At 38.5% G+C, this 12376-nt stretch overlaps 1 protein-coding gene and 1 non-coding gene across 3 annotated transcripts; one reads left to right on the top strand and one right to left on the bottom strand.

Annotated features, from left to right (window-relative positions):
• The first annotated feature begins 4717 nt into the window (after nt 1-4717).
• LOC131317368 (UDP-D-apiose/UDP-D-xylose synthase 2) lies at nt 4718-9412 on the top strand. Of its 2 annotated transcripts, XR_009197347.1 has the most exons (10): nt 4747-5177; nt 5645-5737; nt 5949-6056; nt 7642-7756; nt 7830-7963; nt 8077-8178; nt 8263-8355; nt 8438-8573; nt 8870-9096; nt 9165-9412. XR_009197347.1 is itself a non-coding variant. In XM_058346926.1 (9 exons), the coding sequence occupies exons 1-9, from the start codon at nt 4899-4901 to the stop codon at nt 8983-8985; spliced, it is 1176 nt and encodes a 391-aa protein (XP_058202909.1). In that variant the 5' UTR covers nt 4718-4898; the 3' UTR covers nt 8986-9412. The 2 variants fall into 2 exon arrangements, 1 of the variants encoding a protein (XP_058202909.1); XM_058346926.1 differs by having other exon boundaries at nt 4718-5177; nt 8870-9412.
• Nucleotides 9413-11568: 2156 nt separating this feature from the next.
• Nucleotides 11569-11641, bottom strand: TRNAR-UCU (transfer RNA arginine (anticodon UCU)). The gene has a single exon. It is a non-coding gene; the product is annotated as a tRNA-Arg (tRNA).
• Nucleotides 11642-12376: the final 735 nt, after the last annotated feature.

Raw genomic sequence — 12376 nt, 5'->3', positions numbered from 1 at the left:
ACCTAAGACAATCAACCTCCAATCCATCATCTACGCACGTAAATGGAGCTCGTACATCGTTGGCTAGCGCTCGGTGGAGGTGTATTGCTCTCAAAGTCGAGTTTGGAGAGCTAGGGCTTGCTCAAATCGCATGGGTTTCGATCCTTGACATGAGGTAGGGATTTCTTACTTGTTCTATGCGTTGATGAGTTGAATTTGTACCTAAGTCTCGTGTCTGATTGTTGTTTTGAAGTGTATTGTTGGCCCTTGAAATCTGTGTATCGCGCTGAAATTTCCAGATGCTACCCGTAGTCCGTTTTTGGTACTACCCGTAGCCACTGATCAGAAACTGAACATTTGTCCTGCTACCCATAGTCCGTTTTTGGTACTACCCGTAGCCACTGATCAGAAACTGAACATTTGTCTTGCTACCCATAGTCCGTTTTTGGTACTACCCGTAGCCACTGCAGATTTTTGTAAAAACTCTTGTCTTCACATTCTAATGTCGTGGTTCGTTTCCATGAGTGATGTTATGTATCTTTATGAGTTCAAGGACGTTAATTTATATTTAACGGGAAGTATGACGATAGCTTAATATATACGATTGCCAAATGTCAAACCGAGAACTTAAGACACTATGTGAGGAATATGATTGAAATGGAGCACACGAACATCGAATGCAAGTTGTGAACTCTGTGACATGGTGATGTAATAAGAATCGATGACATGAGTAATGAAATGGCTGAAGGAAACTTGAACGGGCCCGTCAATTGGCGTGGTGACCGGCAGGGGATGAACGAGGTCCTAAATACCCGGAATGAACGGGTCCACCTATTGGTGCGATGACCGGTAGTAAATGAACGGGTCCACCTCTTGGTGCGATGACCGGTAGTGAATGAACGGGTCCACCTATTGATGCGATGACCGGTAGTGAATGAACGGGTCCGCCTATTGGTGTGATGACCAGCAGGGGATGAACGGGGTCCCAAATACCCGGAATGTGCACTTGGAACAAAAGACTTATTAACTATGAAACACGGGACACTTTGAATGCGATGGTGAACTAGATGATTGTTTCATTTTCGGCTTGTCGTTTTGTATCCTCGCGATTCGTCTCATTGATTTCTCTAAATTTATGAGTATTCGTTCTATGGGATTTAAGCGTAGGAACTAGCAGACTGGGTTTAGTAGAGGCTATTTGTGGTTAATGCGTTGTGTGGGATGCGGGAACATATCCAGAGGTATGGCGTAGACTTGTGTATTTGTCGATGTACGATATGGTACTTTGTTTGTAACGAAAATGGGACAATGAATGATTGTTTGATATTGTGGACAATGCAAATGAACGGGTATCACCATGACCAATCGGTGATATGACCGGACCATCCAAATGAACGAGTATCACTACTTGGTGATATGACCGGACTACGAGTGATACATGCGAAGACCGTAAATGATGAAATGTTAAATAATGTGTGATTATTGGAAGAATGATGAAAGATTGGCTTTTAATCATTTTTTTTGAAATCAAAAGGGAAAGTTTCATGGCGAAGGGGTTTGATGATGAATGAGGTGGAAGTGAGAAAGACTGTGGTATCATACGAGAGACAATGAGATGATTGAGGATTGATTATTGATTGAGGTATACAGATACGAATTTATTAATGTTGCGAGTTTGATTTGTGAACAGTTAGGAATATCTATAAGACGCCTAGAACCCTATGGTTGTGGCCCGCTTGTTTGTTGTGGTAAACCTTGCTTTCTTGTGTTCGCTTATTGAACTTCACTCACTCTTGGTGCATGTTCTCTCGCATTTTCGCATAGCTTAAGTATAGATTTCTCTACTGGACTAGTGTAGCTTAACCTATCATTTTCAGGTACACCACAGGAGCACAGTCATGGAGAGTATGGAGTGCGTGTAGACATCAAAGGATAAAGTTAATTTCTGAAGTACATGTCTGCTTTCGTAAATCAAACTGTATTGTACTATTTTTCTCTATTTTTGGATTACTGCATCAATTTGACAGATTTGTGGTATTCGGGAACTGTATTGTAATTTGGGGTATCTTATGTACTATTGTGAGGATTTGTAATCAAAATGGTATTGTTATTTATGTTGAAAATTGAGGGCGTGACAAGTACCTTCTTTCTTCTTGCTTCACTTTTTAAGTAATTACCAAGTGAGTTCCCTGGCAAATGTTCTCTTTTAAGTTAGCCCCAAAAAGCTTTATATAGAGTCCCTCCCGAAGTTGGCTCTTCAAAACATAAAAAGGTCAAAGAAAAATGCTGAAGTCGGCTGATCTCGTCCAGTTGGGAAGGCGGCTCGTCCGGTTGGATGGACTAGATGCATGGCTAAAAATAAAGTGCCGAAACTGATGCTTTTGGCTTGTCCAGTCAGATTTGAGATGCAATTGGTTGGATGCGAGTCTTTCGGGGCTGTTTGCCTCATGCCTTGCTCCCCTGCTCCTCACTTTCATCCACATCTCTTAACTCTTCCATTTTAGCTCCAACTCTATCTTATTCTGCCTCCAACTCCTGAAATGTAAATGAAGTGCATCTCAATATACAAAGTAGTATGATTATGGACTTAACAATTGTAAATTGGGGAGCTTAAATGCCAACATTTAAGCTCTCATCATAGTTAGTCCCAACGTGAATGGTATGTTTTTAATTAGACCGAAAAAAAATTAATTGAAGTATGTGTCACGACCCTAGCCCGCCCCTAAGGCTCTAGTCACAACAAAGCGCCAATGGTTCGATCACTAAGACCATATCAAAGTTAAATATCTCATTAGCAAATGACTAAAGGGACTCAATTAACGACAAGCAGAAGCAAATTCCATTTTATTACATACGCCAAAAGTAGAAGTTTTTACAAGGATCTCTACATTGCAAACCACCAAGAGCTGTGCATATTTACATGCAAAAATGATCACCAAGAACAACTCCCTATCTACAAGTCCACATCTATTTAGCGCGACCAAAAGAAAACTGCACGTCACCACTCTATTCACTGTTGCCTGAAAGGTGGGAAAAATTCATAAGCCAAAACTCGTATGAATGATTAATACTTAATTCACATGCTTTCCATGGACAATGATAAAACCATTTAAAATCGAATCACATTTCATAGCAACATAGCATAGTAATGCACATCCTCTATTCATTGCATGTCTACCAGGCGTTCCCAGTAGTGGATAAGTTAAGACGTTTTTCGTTATCCCGATATAATAGCCATGTCTTGCTAGTCTTTTAGCACGTGTCCCCTAGTAAGCTGGGACGTGGGAAGATGTCATTAATAGATATAAAACATGTCCACTTTTCATTAATATTCCATGGAGTTCATATCAAAGTATAAAACATACTTGAAGTGAAAAGCTTATAACAAGCCATGTGTTTTGGGTATTAATCACTCACCTCGTATCCACATGTCACCCGAACCTCCTAAGACAATTAGGCAATAAAACATGATTAGAGGATGTCAAACAAGCCTATTTTTAATGAACATAAGGATCTATGGTAAGAATATGAAATTAGATAGCTAGCCTTAAGAAATTAGTCACAGAATCTGCAGTTCCATAACCTTTAACCTAAAATCTGATTTTGCACGGGAATAACTAAGACACAATCTTCATGCATTTTTTTAGGTCTATGAATCTAGTTTCAAAATTAGAAAACGGCTCGCTATTTCGTCGCTCGAGCTCAAAATTATAGCCGTTTCCCCAACACATGTCTGTGCAGTCAGCACAGTCCGAAACTGCACGCTGCGAGGTTACGAATTTCTACAGAATTTAATACTTCGAATATGATTCCGAAATTTTTACCATAGACAAAGGACTCATAGAGGAACTCTCTATAAAAATTTCATAATTTTTGAAGTTCAGGAACTGCCTCAATAAAATTCCCCAAAATCAGGACAGACACAAGGTTTTCAATTCTACAGTTTGTCCAGAAAAACGTAGCTTGTTCCTCCTGCGATTTTCAACTCTTAAACCCTTCCAAACTACTTGTAACTTACATCAAAACCTCACTAATCATGCTCAAACTCATAGATATAGAAGAGCTACTCCAAGAACATTAAATTCATGTACCAAAACAAGTTTAAACTCATCAATTCAAGAGATTCAAGTGGTGTTCCTTTCGAAACCCAAGTTCACCTAATATATGCAAGATTCATCAACTAAACATGAAATTCAACTACTAAAGCATGGAATTCAGCATACAAAACATGAATACAAGTATGATATGTAAGAATTAACAAGTTAAATCTTCAATTTCAAGCCAAGCAAGGTTCCCCTAATTTTTCTTCTCTCTCTTCTTCTTCTTTTAATCGGTCTCTCTCTCTCTCTACGTTTGTGATAGGAATAAAAGAACATAAAATCCCCTAATTTGTCTTGCTAGGCTTAGGAAAAATTATTGAATGTGTGTGTGCCATATGCCAACTTATGCTTTAATTTCATTTAGCTAGCAAATTAAGTCCAAAATACATTACATAATTAGCTTAAAATATAATTAAAAATTAAGGGTATTACAGTATGCGTAAATTGACCGAGGCCTCCTGGCCGTCTAGAAAATGAAACGAAAGGGGTGGTCAGTGTGTCCCATTTTTTAACAAATTGTCATGGTCAGTGATTGACCATGGTCCCCATTTTTTAACAAATTATCACTGGGTCCATACCATTTTTGGCTGTATTTTGACACTTTTAATTAATCCAGTACTCCACTGTCCTCGCTATAAACTCTGGATATTTTTTACATTACCAATATTAAAAAATTCTGAGCATCTCGTTTATCTGGAGCCCTTCCTACCTCTCTCCCTTATTGAAATCACGAGCCATCATCCGAGCATCTACCGAAAGATATAGAGAGAGAAAATCACATTTTCAGGGAGAGGATAATTGGAGAGAGAGAGAGAGAGAATGGCGTCGGTGGGGAGGGTGGATCTAGACGGGAACGCGATCAAGGGGATGACGATATGCATGATAGGGGCGGGGGGGTTCATAGGGTCCCACCTGTGCGAAAAGCTGATGGCGGAGACGCCGCACAAGGTGCTGGCGGTGGACGTCTACAGCGACAAGATCAAGCACCTCCTCGAACCGGCCGAGGCGTCCGTCCCGTGGGCCGACCGCATCCAATTCCACCGCATCAACATCAAGAACGATTCCAGGCTCGAAGGCCTCATCAAAATGGCAGATCTGGTCACCCACACACTCTCTCTCTCTCTCTCTCTTAACAATTTCGCGCAATTTCTTTTTTTCTTTCTTTCTGGTTCTTCAGATATTGTTTTTTAATTTGTGTTTTTTTCTCGTTTTGCGTGTTGGGGATGGGAATTTTACGTGGTTTTTGGATCTCTGTGCCGCGAAACTTAAATGCACATTTGAGAATCTTTCTCTCTGCAATTTTGTTCAATTTATCTTTCTTGGTAGTTTTTTTTTTTTGCGTGCTTGTTTTTCTGGTTGTGCTTTTTTCGTCTTGGTTTGGTGTGAGTTTATATCGTTTTGGATCTGTGTGGCCTAAATGCAAATTAGTTCTCTATTTTTCACTAACTTCACATGCGTTTTTCTCTTAACGTTTCTCTCTCACATTGTTGTAGCATACGCATGTATACGTGTAATCCGTTTTATATGCACAATTAATGCTAAACGTTGGTTATTTGGTGACCTAGGTGATAAATCTTGCAGCGATCTGCACTCCGGCGGATTACAACACGCGTCCTCTTGATACGATTTACAGCAATTTCATCGATGCACTGCCCGTGGTATGCAATTTGGATGGATTATTGGTTTCCTGTTATTGGACATTTGGCTGTTGATGTCCAATTTGAATGAATTAACGTCTTTTGACGTAAATGCAGAAATAGCGACTGTTTAGTTTTTGTGCTTTGTTGAGATTGATAGATGTTGATTATTTGTCAAAAAAAAGAAAAAAAAGATTGATAGATGTTGATGCATTTTGATGTGGGCTTTCAGGTTAAGTACTGTTCGGAAAACAACAAGCGTCTCATCCACTTTTCTACTTGTGAAGTCTATGGGAAAACAATTGGAAGCTTTCTTCCTAAAGACAGCCCTTTGCGGCAGGTGAGGCTTCATTTTCAGCTTTCTTTCCTAGTCTTGACTGCCATTTGTTATGTAAAAACCAGATCTATACTAGGAATTTGTTTATCAACTTTCCCTGTAGTTTGTGATTGCTTTTATGTATAGTTTTGTACAAAAGTCGTGGTAGTTGGATACTTGGATGGACTGCTAGCAGTTTATCTGGAGCTAGAAAAGCCTGGATGTTAGTCCAACTGCAGCTTAAGGACAACAGAATGGAAGACAATACGAGTAACTCGACCACCTAATGCAACCAATATTAGGGGGGGCGAGAATTTATTAGTTACTGCACTAGCATTTTCTTCCCTTTTTTTTGTGACTAATGGCATCACTCAAAAGGCCTGTCAAACAAGCAGATTTCATCACCAGTCACTGGGGGTTTTCATACCTTCACTGTATTCTCCCTTCCCCAAAAAATAACCTCAATGGCTGTAACTGCCGTTTCCTTTTTCCATTATTATTCCTTCCTTTTCAAGATGATAGTTATGGTAAGTTTACGGTTTTCTATTGGTAGGAATTCACAACGGAACCTTGTCGGTCATACTAGTACTAAACCAGAAAACGGTTGTTATCCTACTCTGTTGATTGGCCCTATTTGATATATCTGTTTGGCCTTGATTGACTCCCATGTCATCTTGGAAGGCATTCAGGATTTGAGTTGTTTAGTTCATATAATAATGGGACTCATTGGATGGTATATTCTACTCATTTTCAAATTGTTTGCAGATCACTTAAGTATTGGAAAGCTAAAATACTTAATGTTGAATAGTCAAAGTCGTTTGCTGTGATTCCCATTTGAGATAAAATCATGCATATCCCATTTGGTAATAGTTCTTTATGAGTTTTTAACTCTGAAATCGTTGTAGCATAGGGAATAGATGCATATGTTATTGTATTTTATTTGTATTGACGTGTCAATTTATTAGTTTTGACCTATGGGGAGTATCTTCAAGAAACCTCTGTTGATTGACCTCTCTAGCAAATTTAGGAATACAAGAATAAATAAGAACTGAAAAAGAAAAAAAAAATCAAATGGTGATTTTTTTTAGCTTTGTAAACAGAATAAATGATTCAGAATTAGACTAAGAAATATTTGACCTGTGATAATGATGTAATATAACGGGCAAAAAAGAGAGGAAACGTCTGGCCTTTTAATTGATCAGTATAGGATTGATTGTCAATGAAACTACTTTCTAATATTAGAATCTTGTGCCCGATGGGTGGGAGTGTATGTTTCTATATTGTGCACAAACTTGAACTTGACTTTGGTAAGATCCCCTATTGCTTCTCTGATGTTATCTCCTGCAACGTGATCAACTTGTTACATTAAATTAGATATGATTTTCTTCAGTTACCGCTCTTTTTGTTTCTTGAATTTGCTTTGAAATTTTGAATAAACCAAAAAGGGCGAATGAAGAAAAAGTATCAATATTGTCTATCAAAATTCATTTTCGTTTGCTCAAGTTATTCCCTCTGAAGAAAAAGTATCAATATTGTGCTCGGATTAGGATCCTGCTTGCCATAGTGTTGGAAATTGAATGTTCTGATTTGTTTGTTTGTGGTGCGTTAGGATCCTGCTTATTTTGTTCTTAAAGAGGATGCTTCCCCCTGCATTTTTGGATCTATTGAGAAGCAGAGGTGGTCCTATGCTTGCGCAAAGCAATTGATTGAGAGGCTGATCTATGGTAGGTGAACTCGTCTGTTGCTCTGGCTGGTTAGAAGGCTTTTCTTAGTTTCTTTTGTATTTATTATCCACAGCTGAGGGTGCGGAGAATGACCTTGAATTCACTATTGTGAGACCTTTCAACTGGATCGGTCCCAGGATGGACTTCATACCCGGCATCGATGGTCCCAGTGAGGGTGTCCCAAGAGTACTGGCATGCTTCAGTAATGTTAGTTCAATTTCTTCTGGGAAATTTGAATTTCACACATTCATTTGTTTGTTCTCTGTAATATCTTTGACTTTGTATTACTATTATCTCTTGTTCTTTTTTTCTTGCTGTAGAACCTTCTTAGACGAGAACCGCTCAAGCTTGTGGATGGCGGTGAATCACAAAGAACATTCATCTATATCAAGGATGCAATCGAGGCGGTTCTTCTGATGATTGTGCGTACAGCATCCTTCCCCTCCATTTTCATTTCGCACAGGCTCTCAGAAATAATGTTTGAGTGGTTTGTTCTTCTCTATCAGGAAAATCCAGCTAGGGCGAATGGACATATATTCAATGTTGGCAACCCTAACAATGAAGTTACTGTCAGGCAACTGGCTGAAATGATGAATGAGGTGAAATGAGAATCATCTTTCGTACTTGGTGTTGCCATTTTTTTTTTCATTTTATTCAGCGCACTGTTATTGCTATTGACAGGTTTATTCGAAGGTTAGTGGAGAACCTAGTCTGGAAGTACCCACCATTGATGTAAGCTCCAAAGAATTCTATGGTGAGGGGTACGACGACAGTGACAAGAGGATTCCTGACATGACCATAATCAATAGACAACTTGGTATCACCCTTTTCCATCCACTTTTTATGCTTGGATCTTGAATTTCTCACAAATAATGAAACTGTGTACATATTTGTTTTTCAAGTAACGATGAGGGATTCTTGTTTAAACCAATACTTCTCTATTTCCTTCTCATTTCCCTGATTAAAAAAATTCTGCCCGTTTCCCTCCATTTTCTTTCATATCTTTTCCATTTCCTTTTTCCTTTCATCTACAAGTTGAAATCCAAACATGGAATTTGTTATTTTGCACTATTTTAGGGATGAGATATTCTAATTTTGTTTGGAATACCACAGGTTGGAATCCAAAAACGTCACTTTGGGACTTGCTTGAATCTACCCTTACCTATCAACACAGGACATATGCTGAGGCAGTAAAGCAGGCCATTTCAAAACCTCTTGCTTCTAACTAAAGGGGAAAAACTTTCCGAGTTGCACCGTGTGCTTAGGAGTCTACTGCATTGGGACGTGTTTCAATTCTTTCGAAGGTGTTATATTAAAGTCGATATTCCACATTCATTCTGGTATACACTACATATAATTTTTTTTTTGTCTTCCCTGTGTCGCTGGTCAATAGTTCACATGTCCTCAGGAATTTGTATCTGTAGTTTTCTTTGCTAAAAGCACCGTAAACTCTAAGTTCATTGCTACAAAGATGTCTGCAAATCTCAAATTTTGGCTGGGTCACGGGGTGTGCAAAGCCTGTTCTGATATTTCATGGATTCATTTCGTTCCTCTATTTTGCTTGTCCATTTAAGGAGTCTGTTGTATGTATTTAATAGTTTGATCCGGCCAGGATGCTGTTTACTTGAGTTATTAATAATATCTTTTATCTGTTTACTGCCTTCTTTGGTTTCTGGGAGGATGAAAAAGTACTTGAGGATGGTTTCTTGGCATTTGGCAACCATTGTTGGATGATTTACACCGGCTGGAAATGGATTAGTGAACTAATGTTCTGTGCCATTTTATTCGAGCATAGAACAAAGTGGGGAAATTTGTCTCCCCACAACCGTTTGTCATCGTCTTCTTTGCCTTCTGTTTTACATTTTTTCCTGATTTTCTTTGTCAAGTTTTTTAAAATTTATTTCTGCAAATTGGGTTGGGGATGGTGATCCAATTTTCAAGGGGAGTTCTGGGCATAGAGGGGGCAATCTTTCTGTTTTCAACACGGATGGTACAGTCAGTGCGGACGATCGGGCTGCCTCTAGCGGGCTTATTAGGAATCATACTGGAGGTTTTTTCGCCGGCTTTCATAGGAGAATTGGTCGGTGCTCAATCTTAGCAAGTTAGCTGCTGAACTGTGGAGTATTTGGGATGGTCTCAATCTTTCACACCATTTCTTTTGGTACAAAATATGGAAGTGCATATATGGTACTCCGTCATCTCCGCCGGGGAGTATTGTCCCGGCACCCTGTAAGGGACCCCAACGCACCTATGCCGGAGCCAAAGTCATAGTCACACCATGCGCAGGTGGTGTTAAGAGTATGGAGACTTAAACCTGGACCTTGTCCAACCAAATTCGAATTCCAAAACACCGAATCAACCCCTCATTGGTATCTTTTACGGTACTCCGTCATCTCCGCCGGGGAGTATTGTCCCGGCACACTGTAAGGGACCCCAACGCACCTATGCCGGAGCCAAAGTCATAGTCACACCATGCGCAGGTGGTGTTAAGAGTATGGGGACTTAAACCTGGACCTTGTCCAACCAAATTCAAATTCCAAAACACCGAATCAACCCCTCATTGGTATCTTTTACGGTACTCCGTCATCTCCGCCGGGGAGTATTGTCCCGGCACACTGTAAGGGACCCCAACGCACCTATGCCGGAGCCAAAGTCATAGTCACACCATGCGCAGGTGGTGTTAAGAGTATGGGGACTTAAACCTGGACTTTGTCCAACCAAATTCGAATTCCAAAACACCGAATGAACCCCTCATTGGTATCTTTTACACAGTGAAGCCATCTGCTCATCCAATTGTTGGTAGCAACTCATGAAACCAGTTCACATCCTTTGATCAACCTTATTACTGGCAGCAAGTATCTACTGGCGAGCTTCACCGCAGGGAGGATTGGACATGGATGTTCTTCCAGGCCTCATTCAATTGCATGGAAAGGATAGAAAAGACTCTGAAAATTAATTTTTTCTTTAATTTTTTGTGAGTTCGGTTACCAAGAAAGTCATATGACCTACAATTTCAACTTTATCACTGAGAAGCACTTCCTGCAAATTAAGTCTTGCCTAAAGGAAGAAATTTTAGTTTTTTCGCAAGATTTCTTGTCAAGAGAACGCAAACAAAAAAATAAATTCCGTTTTCTTTTACTTCACCTTATTTCACTTTACTTGATAATCCCTTTCCTATACTACATAGTACATTCCCAATCCTTTTCTATACTACATTTTCAATAACTGAACGGAGCCGTCAAGAAAGGATTGAAGTTGTGGACGGATTTTGTAGTTTATTTATGTTCCACCCAACGTCTTGTTTTTCCAATTACAAAGAAAGACTTTGTAGGGGTTCATAATTTAGTTTTCTCCTCTTTCTGATAAGAAAAAATTGAGAAATCCTTCCTAGTGAAATTGGTTGTCTCAGGTCCCATTCCATTAAGGTTTTTACTTTCTCCGTCCTAATTTACTTGTCCCAGTTTTATTCTAACTGAATAAAAAAACTAGTTATATCTTTAAATTGGTAATGAATTTTATATCCAATATGGATCTTATTTGATAGATCTCGATTTGTTCTGTAATACAATGTTTTCAAAATCACCTAAAACATTATAAATTACAATATATAATTAATTGAAAAGTAATACAAAACTTCCAAAAAGGAAAATGGGGTATTTTTTAAGTACTTATTTTCCGTTTTACGGGATAAGTCATTCTCTCATAATACATCATCTTTAATTCAAAATATATGTACTTATTTTTAATTAGTAGAACACACCCTCATCTCACAGTGGAGGAAGAGAAAAAAAAACCCCAAAAAGGAGGGACTTCACGCCCGGTGGGACTCGAACCCACAATCGCCTGATTAGAAGTCAGACGCCTTATCCGTTAGGCCACGGGCGCTTAGTTGTCATCTCCTCGTAGTAATTAATTTATATACTCAACAAGTCTGCAAGATAGCACATTTTCTTTTTCCTTTTTTTTTTTTAAATCCTCCATCTTACGTACTACAGTATTTTTCTTTGGTCATATCATTTCCATTTTCCACGAGTGTTGGCCATGTCATTTTTGATACGTACAACCACTTTTGTACAATTTAGTTATTTAAAATTGTCAAGTTATCTTCCAAAATAAGCAATCTCCTGTGATGCTTAGATATCAACAGAGAAAATATTATTAGTATTTAAAAGAGTTATTATCGGATTTCATTTTTAATTTTTTACTGAAAAAATTCTTGCTAAATTTATGTGGTTCAAGTTACATAGATTATGCAAAATAATTTTCAGCGTTCAGTATAAGATAGTCTAGACAGTGAATTACAATAATAAAAAATAAGTTTTTTATTAGCAATCTTTTAAAAATTTAGGTCATTTATATTAAATCTAATGTTTAAATACTTTACATAATTATCCTCCCCATTTACATATGTTTACAGGATTGTCAAATTGTGGATCAAATTTGCATTTGCTATATGATATGACTCCAGATAAATTTTATGCAAGCATATGTTTTGAAAAACAAAAAATTTGCCTAGCCCTAAGGGTTAGTCTGATTGATTAGTTGGTTTGCTTCTCACACAATTGAACACATAGTTCCGGATGTGTATGATGTTGTCTCAGACAAGATGGGGAAAGAAAT

The sequence above is a fragment of the Rhododendron vialii genome, chromosome 1a (genome assembly GCF_030253575.1).
Source record: "Rhododendron vialii isolate Sample 1 chromosome 1a, ASM3025357v1".
Classification (NCBI taxonomy): domain Eukaryota; kingdom Viridiplantae; phylum Streptophyta; class Magnoliopsida; order Ericales; family Ericaceae; genus Rhododendron; species Rhododendron vialii.
The sequence above is the reverse complement of the archived record's forward strand: the minus strand, read 5'-3'. Positions and strand labels throughout refer to the sequence as shown.

Coding starts and splice junctions, on each gene's coding strand:
- LOC131317368 (XM_058346926.1), top strand. CDS start 4,899: ATGGCGTCGGTGGGGAGGGTGGATCTAGACGGGAACGCGATCAAGGGG. Junction 5,738..5,948: donor TCATCGATGCACTGCCCGTG/GTATGCAATTTG, acceptor GTGGGCTTTCAG/GTTAAGTACTGTTCGGAAAA. Junction 7,757..7,829: donor GATTGAGAGGCTGATCTATG/GTAGGTGAACTC, acceptor TATTATCCACAG/CTGAGGGTGCGGAGAATGAC.